Source organism: Oncorhynchus clarkii, chromosome 10 (genome assembly GCF_045791955.1).
Source record: "Oncorhynchus clarkii lewisi isolate Uvic-CL-2024 chromosome 10, UVic_Ocla_1.0, whole genome shotgun sequence".
In the NCBI taxonomy this organism is placed as follows: domain Eukaryota; kingdom Metazoa; phylum Chordata; class Actinopteri; order Salmoniformes; family Salmonidae; genus Oncorhynchus; species Oncorhynchus clarkii.
In genome coordinates, this window is record NC_092156.1 from 51,973,555 (window position 1) to 52,001,442 (window position 27,888).

Sequence of the window (27,888 nt, forward strand, 5' to 3'; positions counted from 1 at the left end):
CTTATTTTCAATGACGACCTAGGAACAGTGGGTTAACTGCCTATTCAGGAGCAGAAAGACAGATTTGTACCTTGTCAGTTTGGGGATTTGAACTTGCAACCTTTCGGTTACTAGTCCAACGCTCTAGGCTACCCTGCCGACCCAGAATGATTTGATCCATGACTGAAATAGACCATATCTTCCCATGTAAGGTCTGTGTTTCGTGTAGACTTACCCTAGTGTGACGTTTTGATAACAGCGCAAATCTATCTCGGACAAGTCAACTTGTGTCAACATATTTGCCTATAAATAACGTTAGTCTTTAGTGAGTTAGCCAGCTCCCCTTTCACGTGGTGACATGCTAGCTAGCATTAGCCCACCAGAGAAGCTATATTTAGCTAGCTAGATAACTCACCGTTTGTGTAGTCCGACTTGCTAGCTAACATTAGGCCAGCACCATGGCAAGGATAGTTGGTTAGTTAGCATGTCACCACTTAGAAAAGGCTGACTACACAAACAGTGAGGTAATGTTAACTGCCTGGCTAAATATCGCCTTGTAGTTAGGAACCTTGGTTGGCTAGTTAGCTTCATTGGCTAAAGTTGGCTAGCCAGCTTACAAAACTACGTAATGTTTTCCCCTTACAAAATAAAAATGGTTGTACATGACTAGTAGCCTGGTGGTCAGAGCGTTGGACTAGTAACCGGAAGGTTGCAAGTTCAAACCCCCGAGCTGACAAGGTACAAATCTGTCGTTCTGCCCCTGAACAGGCAGTCATTGAAAATAAGAATTTGTTCTTAACTGACTTGCCCACTTAAATAAAGATAAAATAAAAAAATGGCCTGTGAAGTCAGTTAGAAATGTCAGCAGGGATGGAAATTAAGCTAGCCCAAGGCTAGTACTTTTCAGATTCTGCTAGTAGACAATGTGACACAGCAGTGACATTTTGCCTTTACAAACCACAGATTAGGACCTGAATGTAGAAATCGTTGTCTGCTGGCCAGTGCCCAAAATCCTTGTTTACTACATCCCCGCATGTCGATTGCTTTCAGACGATCCCCCTTCTTAACTGACTTGCCTAGTTAAATAAAGGTAAAATAAACTGTTGATCTCCTCAATGACCTTAAGGCTGAGGGTTTTAACTTTCGTCTTGAGAATTAGAATCAGAAGTACAGTCATATAGCTCATCACAATACTTTGCCTCTTCAGACAAATAGTACCCTAGACTGTCCTGATCTAGTTGATCATCCCAGATAATTCCTCCAGCCCAGTAGAAATGTCCCATCCACATAGTAGGATTTTAGATCTGCAGATAGACAAAAGCCCAGTCTATTTTACCCTTACTATAGGCAAGTCTGTGGGTTATGGTATTTTAATATAGATGTTACCATTTAGGTAATCAACTTTTGCTAGCAAAGTTTTTTTTTTTTTGTCTTTCAGATGGGAAGACCGGAAAAACCCAGTGACAACACTCGGGTCTGGCCCTGTATTTTCTAGAAAATGTAGCTCATCCACCATGGCAGAAGAGGAAGATTCAGACTGTCGATTGGGAAAACAAGAACAGACGATGAAAGTTGAGTGTTGAGGGACCACTTGAATTTTTAGATGCATCGACATTTTGTCTTTGTCCTTTTCCCATGTTTTAGACATGAGGCGTGACATGCAGAACAGTCTCACCCCACGAGAAGCTGTGCATGATTAATTCCACCCTCAGCAAGGAGACCTGAGGGTACTCTCACTCTGGGGGTAAGACAACATTTAAGCATCACAGAAATACATTTCCACTGTGCCCATGATGAAATGCACTGTGAATTGTGTTGTACTACTGAATGAAACTGAGGAGATGCACTCAAACCAGACTTTGTGATTGAACTTACGTTAACTACATTTCTTTAGTTGGCTGCTTTGAGTAACAATCTTCATTCATTATTGACTTGTTTTTCAACAATGTCAGGTACAGGCAGGGGTGACTGGGTCCTTAAGCAAGTAAGACACGGGTAAGAAATAATTTGAACATCACAGATATAAATGTCCACTGTGCCCATGATCAAGTTAACTACCTTACTTTAGTTGGCTGCTTTGGGCAAAACATGTTTGTAATATAACCTATTCTGTGAGCCTAGTGTGTGTATATGAACTATGTGGAATATTTTTGGACCATTAAAACAGGTACTGTCAGGAGGAGGAGTCTGTCAGAGGTTGTCACGCTGGATGGGGATGAGAAGAAGCAGACACAAATAGGTGTTGTCAGCCACAAAACTTTAAAAAAGAAGAAGAAGCCTATGAGCAGAGAACACTTGACAAACATTTGTCTTGAAGTAGAATTACAGAAATACAGAAATCATTGTGGTGTTAAAACTAAACTTGAAGCTGCTTCATTGGGCAGGTTGTTTGTATGGATTAAACATATGTTTGAGTTGATAAATACACAGGAATATCAATTAATTTAGCGAAAAGACATGCAAGACTACTGTAACGGCAATCCTTTCAAACATGTTTTTATTATGGTAGGCTAAATAATTAATATTAGTGACTATCACTAACATTCACTCAGAATCACAGTGTTTTGTCATGTAGGACTGTTCACAGCACAAGGCCCAAATAAATCATTGTTGTGATTATTTAGGCTGTTCATGTCTCACACTAAACACTATTGAGGCCATTGTAAAAATCCGTGGGGCTTGCCTTCACTGATATTCAGCATCAAACAGTCACTGGAATGAAGCAAATAATAATCTCCTAGTTGACTTAAACAGGCCATGTTAGCATTAAGTCCTTAAACAGCTTATATAACTTTAATATCAAACAGATTCTCCTCAAGAAAAATGCCTCATTTGATTTGACAGCTCACAAACGAATCAGTCATTTAATGTAAAATAATGATGATGATAATATAAACAATTTGTACTATAATTAGCCACAACTGAAGTTCCCCTTGGGGAAAAAAATACAATTACTCTATTAAATAAAAAATTAAGGGTACACTCAGCCTTGGGTTTGCCTTGACAATAAATTGCAAGTTGATTACATGTTAGACAGATTAGGTCAAAGGCACACAAATATCAAGTCAAAGTTTATTGGTCATGTACACACATTTACAGATGTTATCGCAGGAACAGCGAAATGTTTCTAGCTTTAACAGTGCAGTAATACCCACATCAATACATTTTTTAAAACCCAATACACACATAATCACGAAAAATTATATAGAAGTTAAGAAATATCAGAATGAGCAATGTCAGAGACTGGAATATACTGCATATACTGCATGCAGTCAGTATATATATATATATATATATGCAGTATATGCATATGCTATATATATGTATATATATGTATATATATATAAAATAATCATGAGTGTCATCCCCATCACCTTTGGGATGAATTTGAATGCAGCAATATTCCAACATCTAGTGGAAAGCCTTCCCAGAAGAGTGGAGGCTGTTAAAGCAGCAACTACATATTAATGCCCATGATTTTGGAATGAGATGTTTGACGAGCAGGTGTCCACATACTATTGGTCAGCTCTGTGCAGGCCAGTGAAGTTCTTCCACACCGATCTCGACAAACCATTTCTGTATGGACCTCGCTTTGTGCACGGAGGGCATTGTCATCCTGAAACAGGAAAGGGCCTTCTCCAAACTGTTGCTGCAAAGTTGGAAGCACAGAATCATCTAGAATGTCATTGTTTGCTGTAGCGTTAAGATTTCCCTTCACTGGAACTAAAGGGCCTAGCCCCAACCATGAAAAACAGCCCCAGACCATTATTCCTCCTCCACCAAACTTTACAGCTGGCACTATGACTTGGGGCAGGTACCGTTCTCCTGGCATCTGCCAAACCCAAATTCGTCTGTTGGACTGCCAGATGGTGAAGCGTGATTCATCACTCCAGAGAACGCGTTTCCACTGCTCCAAAGTCCAATGGCGGCGAGCTTTACACCACTCCAGCTGATGCTTGGCATTGCGCATCATGATTTTAAGCTGCTTTGCCATGAAAACCAATTCACAAAGCTCCCGACAAACAGTTCTTGTGCTGACTTTGCTTCCAGAGGCAGTTTGGAACTTCAGTAATTGAGTGTTGCAACTGAGGACAGATGATTTTTACGCACTACGCGCTTCAGCACTCGGCCCCATTCTGTGAGCTTGTGTGGCCTACCACTTTGCGGCTGAGCCCTTGTTGCTTCTAGATGTTTCCACTTCACAATAGCAGCACTTAGCGTTGACCGGGGCAGCTCTAGCAGTGCATACATTTGACGAACTGACTTACAAAGGTGGCATCCTTTGACGGTGCCACGTTGAAAGTCACTGAGCTCTTCAGTTCTATTCTACTGCCAATGTTTGTTTATGGAGAATGCATGGCTGTGTGCTCAATTTTATACACCTGTCAGCAACAAGTGTGGCTGAAAATCCAAATCCACAAATGTTGAACTTGTGTGTGTGTGTGTGTATATATATATATGAGTAGTCATTTCATCTTTATTGAAAATAGTTATTCTTGTCATAAAAAGCTAACTGTTACATACAGTACAAACACATTTAGTTGGCCATGTAGATACTAGTTTTTCAAAATACCATTAGATAAAGAATACTTGGTCAGATAAAGGTTATATGTTTACATACAATGTAATTATTAGGACCTCTGCTCATTCAAATGTTTAGAAAATTCATAAAATAGAACTATTGGATAGAGCAATGTGGCACAGTCAGTCTCAAAGAAAAACAAAACAAATTACAAATGATGCTTAGCGAACCGTGTGAAAAATAAACCAAAACATCCTTTAAAAAACTGTGATTATATTTTTCACCAAGGAATAAGAGGCACATGTTAGTGTTCATTTGAGTTGACAGATCTTGACCGAGGTTCCAACTCCAAAGCCGGGATAGAGGGGCTCCACAAACATGGTTTCGAACCTGTGCAGGAGAGTCATGTGGTTGCCTATACTGAAGAAGGCCAGGACCCCTGCCGAGTGGTCTAGGTAGACCCCTATCCTCGGTGAATGGGGCGCATTGATGGCTTTATCTGCCCTGTTGTGCCAGGCTGAGTACCCTGTATCAGAACACAGCAGGCTCCAAGACTTATCATTATAGCCCAGCAGACACAGTGATCCTTTCCCCTTGCGGCTGATTCCCTTATAGGCCACCCCCATGGAGAACTCCCCGCTCCACTCGATCTCCCAGTAGAAGCGGCCACCAGACAGGGCCTCGCGGCACAGCACTTGCGCGAAGCTGTCAAACCTTTCCGGGGTGTCAGAGTAGGGCTGGAGGTCCCTGGTTCGGATCACCTTTCTGCTGCTCTCCGACAGGTGTAGCTCCTTGTAGGCTGTGCTGGGGTCCAGTCTCAGCTGGCAGAAGTCTGGGGGAGGGATGTGAAATGGGTCAACATTAGTGTTGTTCTGTGATACAGGTTTGAGTCAACAGGCTTATGAAGAGATAATAAGCCTGGTCTCAGATCTGGTTTGTACTATCTTGCCAACTCCTATGGTCATTGTTTGGCATGACAATGACCATAGGCGTTGGTAAGAAAGCACAAACAGATCTGGAACCAGGTTTGAGAGTAGGTGCTAATTGAACATATATGTACTTACATTTCAGAAACTCTGATCTGGTCTTGGGCTCTGGTGGAGGAGGGCTGTCCACTGTCATGACTTCTATGACTAGAAGGTGAAAATAGAAGACAATGTCTCAATGTCTATTCAAATCCACAGCACTGAATTTCTTCATAGGCCTTCACCATTACATTTTTTGTTTGCTAGTGTGTTATCTAACATTACACAACGAACAAACATATATACAGTACACTGATCACAAGACTCACCTCTGCTGCTTTTCTCTCTCTTTTCTGTCGTATAAACAGGGACCTCGTTCACTGTGAGGGGCAATATAAAGGGTAGTCAGCAAAACATTGTGTCTTGGCTACTGTTAACAGAATTTCAGATATATCTTAAAAACAATACACAGTATAAAACAAATGATGGTCAGTTAGACACTGGTTGTATATGTTCTAGTCTCACAGGTCAGACAATTGCTTCTGAAATAGGACACGGGAAAGACTGGAAACGGAGGCTATGTATGTTGTTTTGACCTGACTTGGAGATCTTCACAAGTTCCTCTCTACCCAGCTCCTCCAGACGATCCTTGATCTCTGCCACGGCTTTCCTGGCTGCGCTGAACGAGAAGTCTGGGTTCACCGACACTCTGGGGATAAAGCCATCATCCGTGGGAGTACACAGATAGTTGAAGTTCTGTATAAAAATAATCATGAGTGTCATCAAATAAGCATGTTCAAGGACCAACAATGAACGAGCAGCAGAGGAACATATTGTAGAGATCCATGACTTTGATTGCTGCTTAATATCATTGCAATATTGAACATTTTATAGATCCAATTTTCTTGCACTTTACAATTTAGTGGACATCCACTGACCACTATAAGTGAATGTACTGTATGTACTACAGAATATTCAGAACATACAGTATGTAATTGTATGTAGTCCTCTCAGTCTCACCTGTAGGAAGTGGATGTGGTCCTCAGTGCTGTACAGCTGTTTGAGTCCCGTCTCCTTCTTCTTCAGCTCATCTATCTCCTGCTCAAGCCTCTCCACCAGCCCCTCAGCCTGGTTGAATGCAGCCTTCTCGTTGATGCCAATCATCTTTGTCACCTCTGACCTCATTCTCTCGATGGAGCGGATCATATCCTCAAACATCTTCTCACTCTCCGCCATGGCCCTCCGGGCTGAGCTCTGGACAACACAGTTAATGATTAATTTATCTCAGGTCAAGAGGCCTATACACATAAGCTAGTTGTACATTTCTAGACAAGACACAGTCATCATTGATACATCGTGAGTTACAGGCTGCCATGCAGAAGGTCATCACACATTAATTTGATCTACATTTCTCTGCTTTAATTGGGAATCAGGAATGTAGTTTAACAAGAAAATTATCTCACGTTTTTTTAAACATTGAACATGACAGAGCAGTTATGAGTTAGTGTATGAAATAGACAATCATCAGACAATGTTTTCAAGACATTTTCTCCTTACCTTTAGTGAGTCCACTGCTGTTCTCAGTTCCTCCAGCTCCTTCACCCTGTCCTGACATTTCTGTCTGATCTCAGCTTGAGCAACTCCCAGGAGTTTCTGTTGAGGTGACACCACAGAATCATCAACACAATACCTCTAACAAGTGAGTCACAGGCGGCACCTTAATTGGGGTGGACGGGCTCATAGTAATGGCTGGAACGGAATCAATGGAATGGTATCGGACACACACGTTTTTCATGTGTTTGTTACCATTCCATTTACTTCATTCCAGGCATCATTATGAGCCATCCTCCATTCAGCAGCCTCCTGTGAGTGAATATTTAAGGGCCTTGCATGTCATTTAGTTCACGATTAGTATCATTAAATTTGTTATGCCTTCCAACTTGGCCTTGATTATGTACTGTCACTGAATGGTTTATTTGTGGTTAACAGTGAATGGTTTATTTGTGGTTATTTGTGTTTATGTTATACTCTGCAATTAAGATCGAATGCTTATTTCTCATACTGTTATTAGTTAATAGGTCGTTTGTGTTTCTTTATGAAGTTAAAAAAACGTATCTTATGTGACAAAGATGCGATTATACTATGAGAGTAATAGTGCCTTTTTCCCATAACAAGCTTAGCTCTAAAGATCTACTTAGAATGGGCGGCTTTACCTCCGAAGGAGGGGGGGAAAAATAACCTCATGGAATCCTGACCATGCCAGGAATGTGAAACTACTGCTGTATGCCTGAGCCTGACTTCTAAAGAGATGTTTTAAGGTGCACACATACTGGCCTATACAGTATAGAGAGGAGAGGGAGAGCTAATTCAGCCTTTACTCAAAACCTACCAGCCCATTCTTCAAGATAAGCTCAAGGAATGTGGGGAATCTGGGGAGAGGGGATAGGGGGAAGAGAGGGAGGGAGTGTGAAAGAGAAGGAGTGAAGCCATGGGAGAGGAGAGTCATGTTGTAAATCTGGGGATGAGAGGAACCAGTCTCCCCATTTAGCAAACAGAAAGGCTGAATTATGGCCTTTGTAAAAAGCTTTTCTTCACAGTATTACGATGATGTCATATAAATGTCCTTGATATACATTAATGTCATAGATATTGGTGATACTAATGTAAAAGTAACATACTGTATATTAGTGTGATGTGGCCCAACTGTGGCTGTTTTAAAAACTGTAGCTTTTGACTGCCAATTCTGGCAGTCCATTCGAATGGAGACTGATTTGGACGCAGTGGCTGGTCATGGTCAGGTCAATGGTTTGTTGATCATAAATAGGACATGCGGTTAGACAAGGCCTTGATTCAGTCTCTGCATTCTGGTACAACTGCATTCCATTATCACCATCCCCACTACCAGGCTTAAACCCAGCCCCTTCCCATAGGTGGGTTTCAAAGTTCAGTCCAGGAAACTAGAGTCTCTAGTTTCTGTAATAATATAGCCCCAAATACACCAGGCTAGAAACCCTGGGTCTGCCCTTGGTGTATTTGGGTCTTCCTGGGACTTGAGACCCCTGTTTGTAAGCCGGGAACATGGCTATCAGATAGGGAACACTGTCTCATCAAGCACAGCTGGAACACCACAAACCTTTACCACATATTAAGAACACATTCCTCGATCAAACTCACAGCTAATCAGAGAGTTGTACTTGTTTTGGATGTGTGAGTGTGCTTGCCTGACCTGCAGGAGTGGGTGGTAACACTGGCTGGTTGGTGAGCTAGCTGGGTCAAAGTACAAACGTTGCAGAGGTGGTGGCAGTGGGTGGAGGAGTGGGGGTTGGGAATACTACGCGTCTGCCTAACCCCACATTCCTGTATCATCAACACGCACCACCATAATCCACTGGCCACTCACTCACATCCCTGTCCCGTATTTCCCCTCTGACTAACTACCTAGTTCTGATCGCTCACTGAGAGAAATGTGGTTCTTTAGAAGGGAAGGAGGTGTTGGTGAATAAACCATTAGTCAGTTAACCTTTGAGTCAGTTCTAGAACACTCCCCTTAAAGTGACTGTGCCTTGTACCTTCTGTGAGTACTGATTTCTGCCATATGACCGACTGAACAAGTTATTTACATTGTATGTAAAGTATCCAGATATCCTCACATCACACTTGATTTCAGTTTAAATTATTCATATTTTGATTTCTAAATACAAATCATTCTGTGAAAAATTGTAAACCTACAAGTCAAGGTCTGGGCTACTCCCATAAAACTCACAGTTAAGCCTGACACTCGGATAGAAAGAAACATATCTCTTCTCCTTACCTGTTTCTCACTCCTCTCTGCCTCGGCTGAGACGATGTCATGTCCCTTGTGTTCGCTGACAGTACAGATGGCACAGATACACATCTGGTCAGTCCGGCAAAACAGCTCCAGGGACTTCTGGTGCTGGGGGCAGATCTTTCTGTCCAGGTTCCCCAGCTCGTCCACCAGCTTGTGCCTTTTGAATGTGGCTGACTCATAGTGGGGCTTCAGGTGCTTCTCACAGTATGAGGCCAGGCAGTTCAGGCAGGACTTAACAGCCTTGAGCTTCTTACCAGAGCAGTAGTCACAGGGCACGTCGGCAGGCCCAGCAAAGGTGTTCCCTGGGGGTGTGAGGTTCAGGTTGAGGTTGGCACCAGTCTTCTTGATCTTCTCTGCCACCTTGGTGAGCATAGTGTTGGGCCTGAGCACAGGCCTCTGGGTGAAGGTGATCTTACACTGGGGGCAGATGTAGATCCCTGTGTAGTCTGCCTCATTCCAGTAGCCGCTGATGCAGTCCATGCAGAAACTGTGTCCGCAGGGGATAGCCACGGGGTCCCTCAGCAGCCCCACACACAGTGGGCAGCTGAAGTAATCCGAAGACGTGGGATCAGCCATCGTCGCTACTCACTACACTACACAAACACTCCTCAGAACTGTAGAGAGAGAGAAAGGCAGACAGACAGAGGAATCCACAGAGGGATCTAACCAGTGCACTAGGGAGTCCGCCGTCCACAAGAGTGTGGCAGAGCCTGCCAGAGACAGGACCTACTTGTATTTCTGAATTCCAGAGGTTATTGATTGAAAGCAGGCTCTACCCCTGTGCTGCCTGAGAGAGTATGTAGAGCTCAGCCCAGATCAGAAAACAGGTTGAGCAAAGGCTGTAGGAGACTTAAAGGGAGGGGGAGAGAGCGAGGGGGCGGGCTGAAAGGAGATTAAAAAAAAAAAATAGGGGATAGGCTGAGGCAGGGAGAATGAATGAATTGTATCACACAGGGAGGCACTAACTGCTGCTAAATATGCCTGCATTTTGGGGGGGTTTCAGTGTTTGGTCTGATTCTATTTTTTTTAACTGTATTTGACTTGATAGTGTACAAACTACACTGTAGGCTGGATCAGTTAATCATTGTTTTGTGTGCTGATCAGAGACTATGATACAGAGATAGAGATACAGCATTGTTTTCAAATATAAACAATTTTTCCCATTTTCACCCTCAAACTCAACTGGAACAGTGAACAGAATTTCAGATGTCATAGGCCTTACATTAGATGCAGATGAATAGACATAAATGCACATTTTGTGGAAGATCAGGTTTTGAAGGGGCTGGAGTCCACCCACTGAACAAACAAACCTGCTCCCACCACAAACAGGATAGGATAGGACACATTTCAAATTTCAGAGGGGATCTTTTTCTATCTTTTGTGACCCAAAACAAACAGCGGTACCTGTCACTGTTTGAACTACCTGCCACAGGTGTTTTGACAAAGAGCAGTTAGAGTTCAGGACAGAAGTTATTGTATATATTTAAACAGCAGCCTGTTGAACTAGTCTAACTGCCCAACAGATGCATCCCAGGAGGTTGGTGGCACCTTAATTGGGGAGGTAGGCCTCGTGGTAATAGCTGGAGCAGAATAAGTATTATGGTTTCAAATACAGCAAGCACATGGTTCCAATGTGTTGGATTCCATTCCATTTGCTCCGTTCCAGCCATTATTGTGAGCAGCCTCCACCAGAGGTGCATGGAGTAGTAAAAGTAGATATGGTGTGTGTTAAACAGAGAGAGAAAAAAAATGCTCATTAGAGGCAGCCAAAAGAGAACATTGCAATCACAGAAACATGTTTGACAAAACATTCCTATCTCTTACAGGTTTATCTGTCTGATGTCGATCTGAATGCTTCACATATTTTTAAGATATTGTGCCATGTAAAAATGTATCTAGCCCATGACTTAAGTCCCCTTGTTACTTTAGTATTTGGTATGTACAGTCCATCTTTCAAGAAACACACCTTGGTTTCTATATTGCCAAGTGTCATCCTATCCTCTTTCTCCCATGACAGGCTTATTTAGTAATATTACAGTAATATTACAAAGGCTTTAAAGAGTAAGCCTTTAAAGGGGCAATCTGCAGTTGCTACATACATTTTTGTAATAAAAAATTCATTATATGTACCCATTGATACTTGAAGAATATAACTTGTGAGCTTATTTCAGCTGTCATACCCAATCAGAACCCCAAATATAAGCTTGTTGTACTACAATTTTTGTAAACAAAGTAAATGTAAACTAACACTATATAGCTTCAAAACATGGTAAAACTATTTTTGATATCATGGATGGTCAGTCCTTGCTCTGTTTATTAATTTGTCTATGACCTGACGAAGATCAAACTCGGATCAAAACGTTGTCTTTTTTTTGTGTGTCTGATTAATTCACCATGGGAGCATACCAGAGTTGCTGACATTTCTTTGATACATTTCTCCAGGCCCATCCCTCAGCTTTCTATGGAAACAGGGACCGGGAGGATGCTTTGTTAATGTTTCAACTTCTGGTTTCGCTTTAAAGACCCATCCCACTGGGCACACACTGGTTGAATAAACGTTGTTTCAATGAAACCAACATGGAATAGACATTGAATTAACGTGTGTGCCCAGTGGGATGGCCCATTCTCACCCTAGAATTCTGGATCAATTCTGACATCATGAACTAATTACCCCATTTGCATTTCAATTTACACCTGGGTTTCCTCTTGGGCCAAGGATGTGGCCATACTGTAGTGCACATTTCTCTCTCTCACTAGTTCACTAAAGAGGACCTAAATGAGAAGCTCATTACCCTGTAGCCAGAAGGTAATGTGTGAGGTAGTGGACCTTAGAGATAAAATGGTTTGCTGAATTATCTTATTCCAGAAGAGTTGATAGGCATACTAAATTTACAATTATTTAAATTACAGGGCCACCGAAACAACCGGTTGCGTAAGGCCGTGTACGCAACTCCTCCCTCATTGCATATCTTACATCATTGCACTTTAGAGATAGTTTCGCCTCTCTCCGTATTTGGTCAGGTTTCTGATAAGCCAGTTTCTCTTCCTCTTTTTTTTGTGTGGATCAGATACCAGGAAAGTAGACCAATCCAGAGTAAAAGCAGCCCTCTGTTTTCCTTATTGATTAACGAGAGAGAGAGAGAGAGAGAGACAGACAGACTATGATGGAAAGGGTCATACACTGCCAAATGCATGGTCTTGATTTATGTGAAAAAAATTCATCTAGTTATACAGTAACAACACACAGGTATACAAGTTAGGCTCATCTGATTAGGTACAGACACTTCCCATTTTTATGAAAAGCAATGCACAAGGCCTGCAATGTCTTGCAATGTACTTAATAGAGAGAGACTAATGCCCATCACTCAAAGTTATTGGGCGAGGAAGCAGTTTGGTTGTCATAAATGCATAAACATGTCCTAGTTATGTCTTTTGATCAGTCAGGCATAAAACCCTACAAGGTGAAAGGTCAACATTCATTAAACCAAACATTCTCTTGCATCAGGTGTAGTGAGGGGTAACCGGGGGTAACCAGGAGATTTCAGTCGGGGGATGTTGTTGTGGAGAGTCAGTGAGTAAGAAATTACAAAATGGCTGTGAGAGTGTAGGATTACTTCCTAAATGGCTCCCTAATACCTATTATAGTGCACTAGGGCTCATAGGTTGCTGGTCAAGGTAGTGAACTATGTAGGGAATTGGGTGCCATTTGATACGCAACCTAGAAGTCAAAGACCCAGCTGTGTCTGTGTGTGATTGGTCAGAATATGGAGAGAGACAAAGTATTTACAAGTGTTGCCTTGGAACAATGGTTACCTTTGTTAGTGCTGGCAGATACACAGGGCTGGCGAGGAGGAGTCTGGACAGGGGCCAGATCACAGGGAACAGGTTGTTGCTGCACACTGCAGAACAGACCTCCACAACAAATAGGGGCAAAAAGGGACAATTGTTGATGTGGATTAAATATATATTTTTTATGACATTTGTGTGGTACTTTGGACAGTTCACTTGGAAAAGTACCTGGAAAACAGAGACAGAAATGTATTATGCAAATGTAGGTTGTAGATTTAACATTGGCTCTGCATGGAAATGTATGAAAGCAACCAGTGAATCCATTGAGACAATGTAAGACATGGATTGTGTATGTGTGCCATTCAGAGGGTGAATGAGCAAGACAAAAGATGCCTTTGAACTGGGTATGGTAATAGGTGTCAAGTGCACTGGTTTGTGTCAAGAACTGCAATGCTGCTGTTTTGTTTTACGCTCAACAGTTTCCCGTGTGTATCAAGAATGGTCCACCACCCAAAGGACATCCAACCAACTTAACACAACTGTGGGAAGCATTGGAGTCAACATGGGCCAGCATCCCTGTGGAACGCTTTCGAAAACCTTGTAGTAGAGTCTATGCCCCGACGAAGTGAGACTGTTCTGGGGGCAAATAGGGGTGAGGGGGTGATCCTAATGTTTGGTATACCCAAACAAAGTACAGAGTCAATCCAACCAATAAATAAAGCATTGCTGTCTTCTGTTTTGTGTGTGCAAGATTCACAGATTTACAAACTGGATAATTGTAACAGCACTACTGCTGTGAGTGAGCCAGCTATAAAAATATCAAGGCTTCTTCTAAAACTGTCAGACACTGAAACCCCAAACTTAGATTTTTGTTTAAATATCTAGAACTAATAAGATGAATTGCTTGGCAAATGTTGATCATGTTATAATTTCCCTGGCCCTGGGGCAATTTCAGGTTAAACCTAGATTTCAATCTCTACCTACATTCTACAACACAAAAAACTGACCAGATCACCTCATGTGCAATAATCTCTTGCAACCATCTCGTCAAACATGACACTGGACATTTTGTGAGTAGCATGTCAGCTACAGTACTTGTTCAGGATGACTTGCAGACCCTATAACAATGACATTTGGTGTGTAGAATATAGCCACTATGCTCTGACTAACTCAATGTACTTTTTTAAAGCAGTTTTCTTTACACTGGTGTTATCTGGGCCATCTAGCCTGGTCACATTACATTCTTCATTTTTAACAACCCCGAAACAAGCTGACAGCCATCTTGGAATGGAATGTTTAGGCTGATGTGAAGAGGAGAAATGTGGAGAAAAAATAAAATCCAATTAGAATCAGGATTTGGATTGAGAGGAAATGAGTGGAAGAGAAATGGGAAATAAACAGTTGATAATAAACTGCTCTCAATCGCATAGCAGGGTGATGAACACCTATTGCAAGTCACTTCCTGTTGCTCAAGCCAGATTCCAACCAGCCAACTTAATTTATAGCGGAAGGGCAAGGGGATCCATTTTGTCATTAGTCACTCTAAAAAAAAGTCCACAAAAAATGTCTTCTTTACCCTCCCCTCGTTGATTTGCTACCAGGCTTTAGCTCTCCAAGTACCAAGAGGTCAGTGTGTACCTGGACCTGAGTGGGCATCCATCATATCACTCTTCCCCACAGCCATGCCCTCACTACAAGCTGGAGGCTATCAACCAGCAGCAATACTCTGAAGCCAAACTCCTGAACTAGGGGCCACATTTATCAGTGACAATGTTAACAGATTCAGATTCATCTCACTATGGACAATTCTTACATGCAAAAATATGCCCCCTCCCTATGCCTCCTGAGAAAAAAATATTTATTCCCTATGGCATTTGAGATATATGGTCATTGATCTTTTTTGTTTCCATGAACTGACAGAGAGTACATTTAAAATTAGAATGCATTTTAGAAGAATGTGTTTAATGTTTAAAATATTGTAATAGATCGGGCATTGTTAGAGGTCTACCAATAAGTGGCAGTAATGAGGGAAATGGAATCAGCCATCTTGAAAGCCATTTTACCTGAGATTCTGTTGGCCATGTGTTTGTTTGTCACGCTGAAGGTAGACCTTAACTGATCTGCAAATCTACTTGTATGATGGAATTGTGTATACAATGTATCTAACATGTTTTGTCATTGTCGAGGTGTTGATGGATGCTTCGGGCCAGACTTTAGAACTAGTGTGAAAGATGCCCTATTTGTAAGTTTGTTTAAAAAAAAATTCAAGTAACCTCTGCAAACTCTATTGTGATTTAATGGTAAAGATTCTAATGGAATATTTAGTAATTGTGCTGTTGATAAAAAGGCAACTCCAACCAGTTTTTTTGTCCTTTGTTTTTAGTATTGAAACATGGCTGAATTTTAAAACATTAGACAAACCACTTCTTGTCATTTAGTGGGTTAGACTAATAGTTTACCCTTTTGTAGTGTGACTTATCAAAGAAACGTATCACTTGTGTACAACTGATGTTGGTACTTCATTAGGTGTGCAGTGAAGTCCAGTGTGACACGTATCTTACATTATTAGATGTGCAGGGAAATCCAATGTGAAATTAAACTGTGTGCAGTGAACCATGTTTATGTCACATGTTAAATAAAAATATTGCACTGCATAAACAAACAACACGAGGGTCAAAATGTGAGCTGTGTCTGGGGTAGAGTCCCTGTTGGAAATTATGGAAACCAACAGTTATCTATATTTGTAACTACAGTATCTATTTGCAGTACTGTCAAAACAAAGTTCAAACCTGAGATCACACAATTCAATCATTCCTCTCACTTTCTGTATTCACACTCCTCTTCCTGATTGACGGCTGTTGAATGGTTCCATTGACACTCTGTCCTCACCTGGCCCCACCCACGTTTTACTAGTTTCTGCTTAACCAGTTTAGTCTCCTTCCCTCCCTGACTGTTTACTTTATATAACATGCTGCGGAAGCACCTGTGGCTCACTTTGCTCAGACCTGACGGACAGGACAGACCGAAAATTTGACAGTCTCACTTCGTCTTTAGCCTCCTACTACCAAGAACCTAACAGCACCAGGGTGCATCAGTGAATCCCCATGTCTACTGACCAGGAGAGCTGCCATCTGTGTAAGGAAGACCTGAGAGACCCAGTCTCCATCCCGTGCGGCCACATCTTCTGCTCCATCTGCCTGAAGACCTACTGGGACCACGCTGACCACACCGGTTCCTACAACTGCCCACGTTGTCGGGTCACCTACAACAAGAGACCCACCCCGCGCCGCCTCCAGACCTCCCGCTCCTCCACACACTCAACCCACTCGCAACCCAGGATGTCTGAGACCTACCCTCCTCCACCTCCAGACCCAGACTATAACTACGCCGGACCACAAGATGTGGGATGTGATATCTGTATTGGGAAGAAGCACAAAGCCATCAAGACATGCCTGATGTGCCTGGCGTCCTACTGTGAGAGGCATCTAAAGCCCCACTATGAGAACCCTGCCTTCAAGAGGCACAAGCTGGTGGATGAGATCGGCCATCTGGACAGACAGATTTGCCCCCAGCATCAGAAGGGTCTGGAGCTCTTCTGCAAGACGGACCAGATGTGTATCTGTGTTCTGTGCACTGTGAAGGAGCACAAAGGTCACGACATGGTATCTGCCGAACAGGAGAGGTCAGAAGAACAGGTAAAACGGCTTTGCATGATTTTTGATTCAAACTTTTATATTACAATGATTTATCTCTTTGAAGTAGTTGACGTTCTGTATTGTTAAATGACAAAGCCATTCGTGTAACAGGGGGAAAAAAACGACTACTTTTTTCTAGGCTTTTCAATAATTTGCCTTTTCAAAACCATAAGGTTTCTGTAGCCAATTGACTGCAGTTGTGTGACTGAGAGCAACAGGTTGATTGTTGGAATAGAGTAGCTAGTATCAGCCAAGCCCCTAAAACAAATACTTCAGGCAATCAGTTAGACCCACCCACATGAGTGAAAGCAGTTACTGTAAATGTGTGTGGGCTGGGGTGGGGTGTTGCAACCTTCTAATTCCAAGAACTACTATTGGCTAGATTTTATTACTGCATTGTCTGAACCTAATGCACATTGTAATAATGCATTTTGAAGGCCATTTCAAATTACATGAATGGGGAGGAAAAAGATGCCACTTCACTCAGCCACGATTTTTGTCTGTAGCATTTAGGTTGATCAGTATTTGAAACAATTGTCTGACTTGTGGGGCTATGTCACTGACATCCTGTGTCCTCCATCCATAGCAACGTCTGGGTGCCACCCAGGCAGAGATCCAGGAGAGGATCCATGAGAGGCTTAAGCAGATGGAGGAGCTGAAACAAGCTGTAGATTCACTCAAGGTACATGTCTCTATAGCACATAAAACACAGTGGGTTGTGAAATTACACAATTACAATATACTGTTAAGTCATACTAAACATACTGTAGGTGTACTCACAGTGTATATTTCTAATGTGTGTCCTGGAGAGACAAATTATATTTTCCCACCAAGAGATTTCATGATCACAAATATCAATACATCACCAATAGAGTTCCATTATGACTGACCTCCTGGGTGTATTGGTACAACCCAAAATGCTTTAGAGATTTTAACAGCATGCCCATTAAGTGTGCCCCTTTCCTCTCCAGAGCTCAGCCCAGAGGGCTATGCAGGAGTGTGAGAAGTTGTTTGGCGACATGATGCGTTCCATCGAGAGGATGCAACAGGAAATGACCAAGCTAATTTCCTCCAATAAGAGGGCAGCACTGAACAACGCTGAGGGTCACCTCGAGCGTCTGACCCACGAGATCGCTGACCTCAAGAAGCGAGACAACGAGATCACACAGCTGTCACGCACAGAGGACCACATACACTTTATCCAGGTGACTAAAGGCTTGCACACATCGCACCGAATGTGGTTCTAGCGTTTGTCTTGCGATCGTTCAGTGCGCTTTGTTTTAGGAACCACCGTAAAATCTGTGAGCACTTGGTTCGCAAATGATGTTCAGAGGTGCTAGTTCTCTCAGGCTTTAAAGTCTTACACCCCTCACCCTAAAACAACTACTATAATATTTGGGCTCAAGCCAAGGAATGACACAAGCCATTTTAAACATTGCCTTCCCCCTAACACTATATATCTCATATTTGAGTGGCCCGCCAAGCTCATCACCCCAAAATAACCAGAACTCTTTGCACAATTTGGGTTAAGTGCCTTGCTCAAGGGCACATTGACAGATGTGTCACCTAGTTGGCTCAGGATTCGAACTGGCGACCTTTCGGTTACTGGCCCAATGCTCCTGCCGCTTCAATGGGGCAGAAGGCCGTGTGTTGTTGTGATTCTGGATGGCCAGATGGCAAGTAACAATGATAAGAAGCTGCAATGTGGAGACTCGTAGCTGGCATGTTTTATCTTTATTTTTGATACCATGTCTTATTTTGATGTCACGTCTATGCTAATATGGCAAAAATTCACTAGCTTGCTAACGAACAACTGCAACGATGTATTTGAGACAACAATTGTGCAAATGCATTTGTTTTTAAATTAACATTGAAGACTAAATAGTTACATGTCAACAATCTAAGCCAACCCAGTCTGTTTTGACCCCAGTCTGTTTTGACCCATAGTTTTGTTGTTAAACAACCAACCTGTCTATAATAATTCAAGCCAGGAAATATGAAGCCAGGAAATGACACGAGCAAATTCAAATGATGAATGTGTCATTTGAAAAGAGGGCGTGTCTGTCCTCATCCATTCACACAGCTAACTGTCTCTTATCCTCTCTGTTGTAGAGCTACCACATGCTAATCGCTCAGACGGAGGCTGAGGAGCTGCCCACAGTCTCAGTGAACCCCTACTTCTCCTTCGGACCCGTCACTAAGGCTGTCTCTGAGATGAAGGTCCATCTCCATGACATCAGCAATGAGGAGCTGGTCAAAGTGGCCAAGACTGGTGAGGCAGTGAGATAATGCACTGTAACTTCAGTTAGTTACTGCCATTGCTGAATGAGTGATGTAGAGCCAAGACCTAGATTAAACCCCAGGCTTTTGTCCTTTTTAAAACCATGGACTTGGAAATGATTCAGTAATTTACAGTATATTCATATAGAGAATATTTACTCAACCAGAAATTTTCCTGTTTCAGTGAACAAAATGCCTTTCTGCCAACTGGATGAAGCCAAAAGGAGAAATACTGTGAAAGGTGAGTCAATCAACATGAAACTCCCCACTGATCTCATTCTGGAAAATACTTGGAATGGTATTAGTTCAAAAACAAGAATATCGACCCCACCACTCCACCAGGCCTCCATCAAACCCCCAAACAACATTGTTAAGTGGTTGCTGAGGAAATATGGGCTTGCCTTGTGTTGTAGCTAAATTCCAGTAATAACATTTTCACAGGACAATTACGGCATAATCTGAATTTCAAATGGTTCCTTGAGTGATTATAATTTCCTTATTGCTCTGCTGTGCATAAGAAAACAAAATGGTTCCTCTAGTATTGTTGGAATAGTAAAGTAGTCTGAGCACCTTGATTTTTATTAGAGGGCACTCAAAGGTCAGGTGGTGGCTCAAGTGGCCCTGAATATTTACATTGGCTGATAAGTTAACTCTCTTAGAACACCACACACGCATCAAGCAATTCTACACAAACACACACTCATTAAAGTTGGATTTTCTGGGGATATCCGAAACACTAATAAATCCCAAGATTGTAAAGTACATTTCCATGCATGCAGTATCAGGCTATATTGTACAATCCAAATACAGTGTTGTGTATGTTTTTTGTTTTCTTTTGCATTTTCTTCTCTTTGTAGCCGATGCAGTTGTTGCCGTGTACAAGACACCAAGCCAGGAGCCCCAGCACAGAGAAGACTTCCTGAAATGTACGTCTATTTAATGATTCACCTTCAGTGACTAAACTTACCAAATCAAATACTATAGGACTGAGGGTTCATTCTAGTGCCATTTAATTATTCATACTATTTGATCATTTAAGTGTGAACTACTGTTCATAAATTGCGTTAAAACCACTATAAAGACAGGAGTTAGTCTAAAATACTACCTGGCGCCCAGCCCACATGGAAACAGGCTAGTGCTGTGATGGGAGTAGTCTTACCACATTCCTTAGATACTAGGTTTGTAAGTGGGCATGCTCAATGAACTTTATACCGGTTTACTGCGGTGAGTGGGAGTATAGGTTTGTAAAAGGGTTATACAGAATGACATCACTGTGTTGGCAAATCTTTCTAAGCTACGTTACTTGACTACTACAACTATTGGACACTACAGCTTCGGCAAGTTTAAAACCTGCTCTGAATAGGACAATCAAGGTATAGAATAGAAGTGCGTACTGAGCATGCGGAAAGGGAAACATCGGTCACAAGCAGATTTGAATAACTGTGGTCCGAGCTATACATGTAAATAAATGGCTCTGCCTCCGGTGGTATTCCAGATGATAGGCCAAGTGGTCGATCTTCCAGACCAGATGGGCCGAGTGGTCGGTCATCTCGTCCTAGCCGTGGCTACAGAGAGTACCACCAGTTCTGACCTGGCTGAGGGGGTGCAGGCGCACATACAGCAGCACAGCCAGGTGAACCAAGTCTATAGTACATGAGCTACTGTAGCTGTTCTACTCTACCTGCATGCTGGTGCACTCCTGTCCTGCAGGGTCACAAGTTTTTATTTCAGAATTTTTTTGTTTGGTGGTTTACAGGTACAGTGTCAATTCATATATTCAGTTTATATAACATGTACCTATGGGCTCCACAACTTAAAAAAAAAAAGTAAGTACATACAGATAAAGTAAATACATACAGAAATAATTATCTTGATCAAAAAGGATTTTGTAATAGTACAATTGGTATGTAACCATGTTTTCCACCCCGTCTAGCAACACAGGTTAGTTGTCAGTGCCCACTCCCCTAAACATCCAAGGTTCCTTGTCAACTGAGGATGCTTTTACATCCTCCCTCCCTTCCCATTTCCTCCCAGAGACCAGAGAACCCTCCCCATATCATGCCTTCCCCCTGCCAGCAGTAATCTTCTGAGAGATTCAAGGAGCTATCACCGTTAAGTAATATAACATAGCAGATTGAACATTTACATTCATGCACTTTGAAAAAAAATGTGTAACTTTGTCCCAGAAGCATTTAACTGCAGTTCACACCCACATTATATGAAGGACTGTGTCTACCTGATTTAGGGCACACAGTGAACAGTTAGGGGCCAATTTCATCATATAACTTTCCTTGGTGTTAAATACAGTTCAAATAAAGTGTAAATTGAGGGCTCAGATTATGGGATGTCAAGGTCATATTTTTCCATACTCTGTTCCAGTTAAAGGGTTGTTCAGATTCACTTAGATCTGAGGACCATACTTTTAATGGCTAGCTCAGAACATGAGCTTTCTAAAAGTTGATTATATACAGTGTATTCAGAAAGTGTTCAGACCTCTTCTGTTTTTCCACATTTTGTTACATTACAGCTTTATTCTAAAATTGATTAAATACATCATACATGTTCATCATCTATCTACACACAATACCCCATAATAACAAAGCGAAAACAGGTTTTTATAAATGTTTGCAAATGTATTACAAATAAAGAAAACTGAAACCTTATTTACATAAGTATTCAGACTCTTTGATATGAGATTCTAAATTGAGCACAGGTCCATCCTGTTTCCATTGATTATCCTTGATGTTGGAGTCCACCTTTGGTAAATTCAATTGATTGGACATGACTTTGAAAGGCACAAACCTGTCTATATATAAGGTCCCACAGTTGACAGTGCATGTCAGAGCAAAAGAGCTCCGAGACAGGATTTTGTTGAAGCACAGATCTGGGAAAGGGTACCAAAACGTTTCTGCAGCATTGAACACAGTGGCCTCCATCATTCTTAAATGGAAGAAGTTTGGAACCACCAAGACTCTTCCTAGAGCTGGACGCCCGGCCAAACTGAGCAATCGGGGGAGAAGGGCCTTGTTCAGGGAGGGGACCAAGAACCCGATGTTCACTCTGACAGAGCACCAGAGTTCCTCTGTGGAGATGGAAGAACCTTCCAGAAGGACAACCATCTCTGCAGCACTTCACCAATCAAGCCTTTATGGTAGAGTGGCCAGACGGAAGCCACTCCTCAGTAAAAGACACAGCCCGCTTGGAGTTTGTCAAAAGCAACCAAAAGGACATTCAGACCATGACAAACAAGATTCTCTGATCTGATGAAACCACGATTGAACTTTTTGGCCTGAATGCCAAGTGTCACGTCTGGAGGATACCTGGCACCATCCCTACGGTGAAGCATGGTGTTGGCAGCATCATGCTGTGGCTGTTTTCCAGCAGCAGGAACTGAGAGACTAATCAGGATCAATGGAAAGATGAACGCAGCAAAGTACAGAGAGATCCTTGATGAAAACCTCCTTCAGAGCGCTCAGAACCTCAGACTTGGGCAAAGGTTCAACTTCCAACAGGACATCATCCCTAAGCACACAGCCATGACATGCAGAAGTGGCTTCGGGACAAGTCTCTGAATGTCCTTGAGTGGCCAAGCACGAGCCTGGACTTGAACTCGATCGAACATCTCTGGCGAGACCTGAAAATAGCTGTGCAGCAACGCTCCCTATCCAACCTGACAGAGCTTTAGAGGATATGCAGAGAAGAGTGGGAGAAACTCCCCAAATACAGGTGTGTCAAGCTTGTAGCATCATACCCAAGAAGACTCAAGGCTGTAATCACTGCCAAAGGTGCTTCAACAAAGTACTGAGTAAAGTGTCTGAATATTTATGTTAATGTGATATTTCAGTTTTAATTTTAAATACATTTGCAAACATGGGGTATTGTGTGTAGGTTGAGGGGGGGAACAATTTAATCCATTTTAGAATAAGGCTGTAACGTAACAAAATGTGGAAAAAGTCAAGGGGTCTGAATACTTTCCGAATGCACTGTATGTCATATCTTGTTTTCATTAAACCATTTCCATCATTACCCACCCTTATTCATCAAGTCTGCTAACTTAATTGTAATGTTCAGAATTATGAACTTATTTACTTGTGTTTTTTAAGACAAAATATGCTGCTGAAGAGATTCCATATATAAGGCTGCGGCTACAACTGTAATTATAGTGAGGGGGGGTCAGGGAATGGGAATGGTTTTACAGAGGGTCTTCTGGGGGCGGGGGGGGGGGGGGGGGGTTCCCTGTGGGTCCTGCTTGTTATTTTACATCCATGGGCATACCAACACTAAAGACAATTGTCTTTAAAAAATTATTGTAATAATTGCAAGTCATTTTAGAAAAATTATTGAAAAGCCTTAATAGTCCTATCAAATGTGTAACAAAACTAATGTGTAATCATAATGATTTATAAGAACCTCAATTACCATTCTTGGTAAAGGCAAAGATCAAGAAGGCAGAAGCACTTTCCTGAAATGTATCCATAATTGAAAGAAAATTACTTTTATTACATCCATAATTGAAAGAATATTGCTTTTATCAATGTCTATGCACCAAATATATATTTTTTAATTCTCTGAACAGTATATGGTATGAATTAACTGAAATCCAAATGGATATTGGGACAGACACAAACCCCATACTGGACATGCAGGACAAATCTAATAAGACCAACTACAATCTTGCAGGGTCCCATTAATCATAGCCTGGTGTCCTGGTCCCAGATCTGTTTGTCCTGCCTTGCCAATGCATGAGAATTACCAGAGGAGTTGGCAAAACAGCACAGACCGACCTGGGACCAGGCTACGTTACTCGCCCTTAGTTTGTCTGGTGAAACTCAAGGTCACTTTGCTGACTTGAATGACTGGTAGCATTTGCAATATTATGTTTGTGGTAATTCAACTAACTACGTCTGACCTTTTTGACATTTCAGATTGGAGATGTGCTAGACGATATGGTACTTAAATCTGGGACTTGGGCTGTGTCTAGACAGGCAGCCCAATTCTAAAAAAAATCTCACTAATTGGTATTTTGACCAATCACATCAAATATGTTTTAGAGCTGATCTGATTGGTCAAAAGACCAGTTAGTGAAAAACATATCAGAATTGGGCTACCTGTCTAAATGCAGCCATTGTTTTGTATGATTGTGTATAGTATTGGTTTTAAACAACCTTTTACATTCCATAACTAACCTTGTAATTTCTAGTATTGTATGGGTATAAGGGTTAAATGATCAAGCCCACAGAAAGGAAGAGCATTCAGTTCACACAGTGGCACTCACTCATGACATGCCTTCGCTCTCTCCTCTCTCAGATGCCTGCGCTCTCACCCTGGACCCCAACACAGCCTACCGCCAGCTATACCTGTCTAGAGGCAACAGGAAGGCAGCCCTGAAGAGAGAACCGCAGGACTACGCTGACAGTGCCTCCAGGTTTGACTGCCTGCCCCAGGTTCTCTGCAAAGAGCCCCTGTCTGGAGGTGCCTACTACTGGGAGGTGGAGTGGAGTGGAGAGGGGGCCTCCGTGGGCGTCACCTACAAGGGCATCAAGAGAGTAGGCTACGGGGACAGCTGCCGCATCGGCTACAACCGCAAGTCCTGGAGCCTTTTCTGCTCCGATTCCAGCTATTCCGCCCGATATGGTAAAGACCAGGTGGAAATCAATGCACCCTACTCATCCAGGATAGGTGTCTTCCTGGACCACTCAGCAGGCACCCTCTCATTCTACACTGTGGGGGACACCATGTCTCTCATACACCGCTTCAAGGCCTCCTTTGCTGAGCCTGTCTACCCAGGCTTTTGGGTCTGGTATGAGTCAGCGGTCACCATCCGTCAGCTGTCATAATATTATATTACCTATGATTAAATTACGATTGTCCATGTATCGGTCATCATACGTATTGTGATTCAAGTAATATAATTGCATTTGTAATTTGATGGTGTCCTTGGCAATGTTTTACTTTGTTCTATTGAGGTTTGAATTCATGTTTTATACTGTATATAAATCATCAGCTAGAGAGAGATATCTCCGACCATTTGGGAATAAACATGTTATCTATAATGTTTTCATAATCATGAAGGATCTACTTTAGAATAGACTGAAGTGTCAACTAATATATTTGATAAACAAATATACTCTATGGATCAGATTAATAAAATACACCTGAAGTTGTATATACATGTATCACACAGAGAAACTGGAATGTGTAATACACGTTTATTTTATACTAATATAGTATTTCTGTCGCGTGTGCATTCAACCCAATAATTGATTTGGAATAATTGTAATAGGAACTGTGAAGCTAGGATGACCCTTACTGCCATAATGGAAGACCTGGAAGAAAGGTCTTTATATAAAATGTTTTCCATAAGGGCCGGCCATTGTTGAAATAGCCGACTCACTGTAAACCGGCTACTTTTTCCGCTTCATATAAATGTTCATTTAAGTTTCAATTCGATAGTCAGTATAGCCTTCTTCCGCTAAAAGGAACGATATATGCATCTTCTAGAAGATGCATATATCGTGCCTGTCCGTCACAAAGCGAGAAATAAAAATAGGTATATTAATTGCTTTTTATTGATCTAATTTATTACATACTTTTTTTTCACTTTCTAGCATTCAAAATAATAGATACTGGCTGCAGTCCAAACACGTCATTTTTACCCCCTCAGCCCTTGCGCTAGCCACTTTCCCTCTCGGGAATCCCAGTCGAAACCGGATGCAGTTTGATTGCCATCTTAAGTAGAAATCCAATTCACTTACGTTTCCCCCTCGGGTCTCAATTTATCTTGAGGGAGCGGGTGAACAACTTGCAGGGTTTTTATGACACACAATTCAATGCAAACTGTAGTCACATGTCAAACTTGTGGCCGCGAAGTGTCAAATTTAATCAACAAGGCTGCATTTTCGGCATGTCAGGAAAAAATATGAAGCTAGCTTGCTAGAAAATATATATACCAACGCTAAAATCAATATTTTAGCGTTGGAAAATTGGCTTACTAGCCTATAAAACGTAGCTAGATTTATAAACACATTTTTTGGAATTTTGAAATTTATTAGAATAAAGTACTATAAAACTAGCTAGCCAGCTATAGGAAACTGTAGCTAGCTACCTGACAGGAGTGCTAGCTAGATATGTTAGACATATTTTTCTTAGCTCAACTTCAAGATTTCAACCAAGGACATTGCCTCTCCAATCATCACTCTCCCTCCGTTGGGCAAGGGACATTTAACGTACACTCGGATGTGACGATGTAAAACTGGGGGTTTAGGGCCGAGGGCTGTCTATTTTGAGTTTGAAACGCAGCCACTGTATATATGCCTAAATCCCCAAAACATGTCACTACAACTCAATACAACACTACTGGGACAAGTCAATTTGCTTAGTAGTGCTTAGTCATTAGTACATTAAACAATGCTTAAACAAAGTTTTGCAGTATAAACCCATGGGGGGAAAAAATATATTTAAATATACTTAAATCATACTTCATTAACGTATTTTAATTATATTTCAAATTATCTAAATTGGAAGAATTTAAATACATTTAATGTACATTTTATTTGTATTTTATCAGCATTTTAAAGTATATTAAATACATTTAAAATTATCAGAATTTGAACTTTTTATGTACTTTTGTATATTCTTGGTATATTAGACAAAGAGCAAAACAAATATACTTTGAATACGCCTTAAATACATTGTATGTATATTTGTCATAAATTAGAAATATACTAAAACTGTATTTATAGTCTCCTCACTACAAGACTTAGCAAATACACTTCTACTCATTAACCACATTAGCTATTGGAATAATAATCTTCTCAGCCGATGTTAAAATTCAATTTTTATTCTGTATATTTGTATTATTCTTTTCACTCTGTCATTTAAATCGTTATTGTGGAGTCACTACAATGTTGTTGTTCCAACCTTAGTTTTCTCCTATCACAGCCATTTAACTCTGTAACTGTTTTACAATCACCAATCGCTTCATGGTAACATCCCTATGCAGTTTCATTCCTGTCCTGCAGCTCATTTCAGAAGTATCTTTGATATTTCTGGGTGGTGTAATACATAATCCACAGCATAATTATTCACTTGATCATGCTTACAGAGATATTCAATGTCTGATTTGATATTGTTACCATCAATCACTGCCCTTTTATGAGGCGTTCAAAAGGCTCTCTGGTCTTTGCCGTTGAATCTGTGCTTGAAAATCAATACTTGACTAAGGGACCTTACAAATGTTGTATGGGGGACAGAGGAAATGTTAATCATAAAAAATAACGTCAACCCCTATTACTTCACACATAGTCCATGTAGCATATTATGTGATTTGTTAAGCCACATTTGACTAATTTAGGCTTGCCGTAACAAAGGGGCTGAATTCGTATGCAATAGTTATATTTTAGTTATCTAATTTGTATTATTAATTTTTTACTTTGACATTACAGAGTACTTTGAGTTCATTGTTGACAACAAATTACAATGAAATTAATTTTAATCCCACTTTTTAACACAATAACATTTAAAGAAATACAAAGAGTATGAATACCTTTGCAAGGCACTGTATACTTATAGTGTACTTGATCACTCACAAGCAAAGTTTCATAAAAACAAAACTATGTGTCTTTTGAATGAATATAATAAATTACAATTAAAGCGATTGAAATTGAAGTATAGTTTTAATGAGTGTGTTTAAGTTGAATGATAGTGAGCATATAGTATACTTTAATGAATTTAAAGTACACTTTTAATAAGTATACTGAAGGTTGATGATAGTTTATTTATAGTATATTAAAAGACTGGAAAAATGATTAATATAAAGTACACTTTTAA

General features: G+C 41.2%; 2 protein-coding genes across 2 annotated transcripts; one reads left to right on the plus strand and one right to left on the minus strand.

Annotated features, from left to right (window-relative positions):
* Positions 1-2,427: 2,427 nt before the first annotated feature.
* LOC139418750 (finTRIM family, member 82) lies at positions 2,428-10,120 on the minus strand. The gene is made up of 7 exons (XM_071168425.1): positions 9,278-10,120; positions 7,024-7,119; positions 6,487-6,720; positions 6,063-6,222; positions 5,796-5,846; positions 5,566-5,634; positions 2,428-5,333 (listed from the first exon to the last, which is right to left on the minus strand). Exons 1-7 carry the CDS (start codon positions 9,869-9,871, stop codon positions 4,813-4,815), a joined length of 1,725 nt encoding a protein of 574 aa, XP_071024526.1. The 5' UTR covers positions 9,872-10,120; the 3' UTR covers positions 2,428-4,812.
* A 5,954-nt stretch (positions 10,121-16,074) lies between these two features.
* On the plus strand, positions 16,075-27,715 carry LOC139418752 (finTRIM family, member 83). The gene is made up of 7 exons (XM_071168426.1): positions 16,075-16,779; positions 17,366-17,461; positions 17,751-17,984; positions 18,892-19,051; positions 19,244-19,300; positions 19,917-19,985; positions 24,367-27,715. The coding sequence occupies exons 1-7, from the start codon at positions 16,189-16,191 to the stop codon at positions 24,894-24,896; spliced, it is 1,737 nt and encodes a 578-aa protein (XP_071024527.1). The 5' UTR covers positions 16,075-16,188; the 3' UTR covers positions 24,897-27,715.
* Positions 27,716-27,888: the final 173 nt, after the last annotated feature.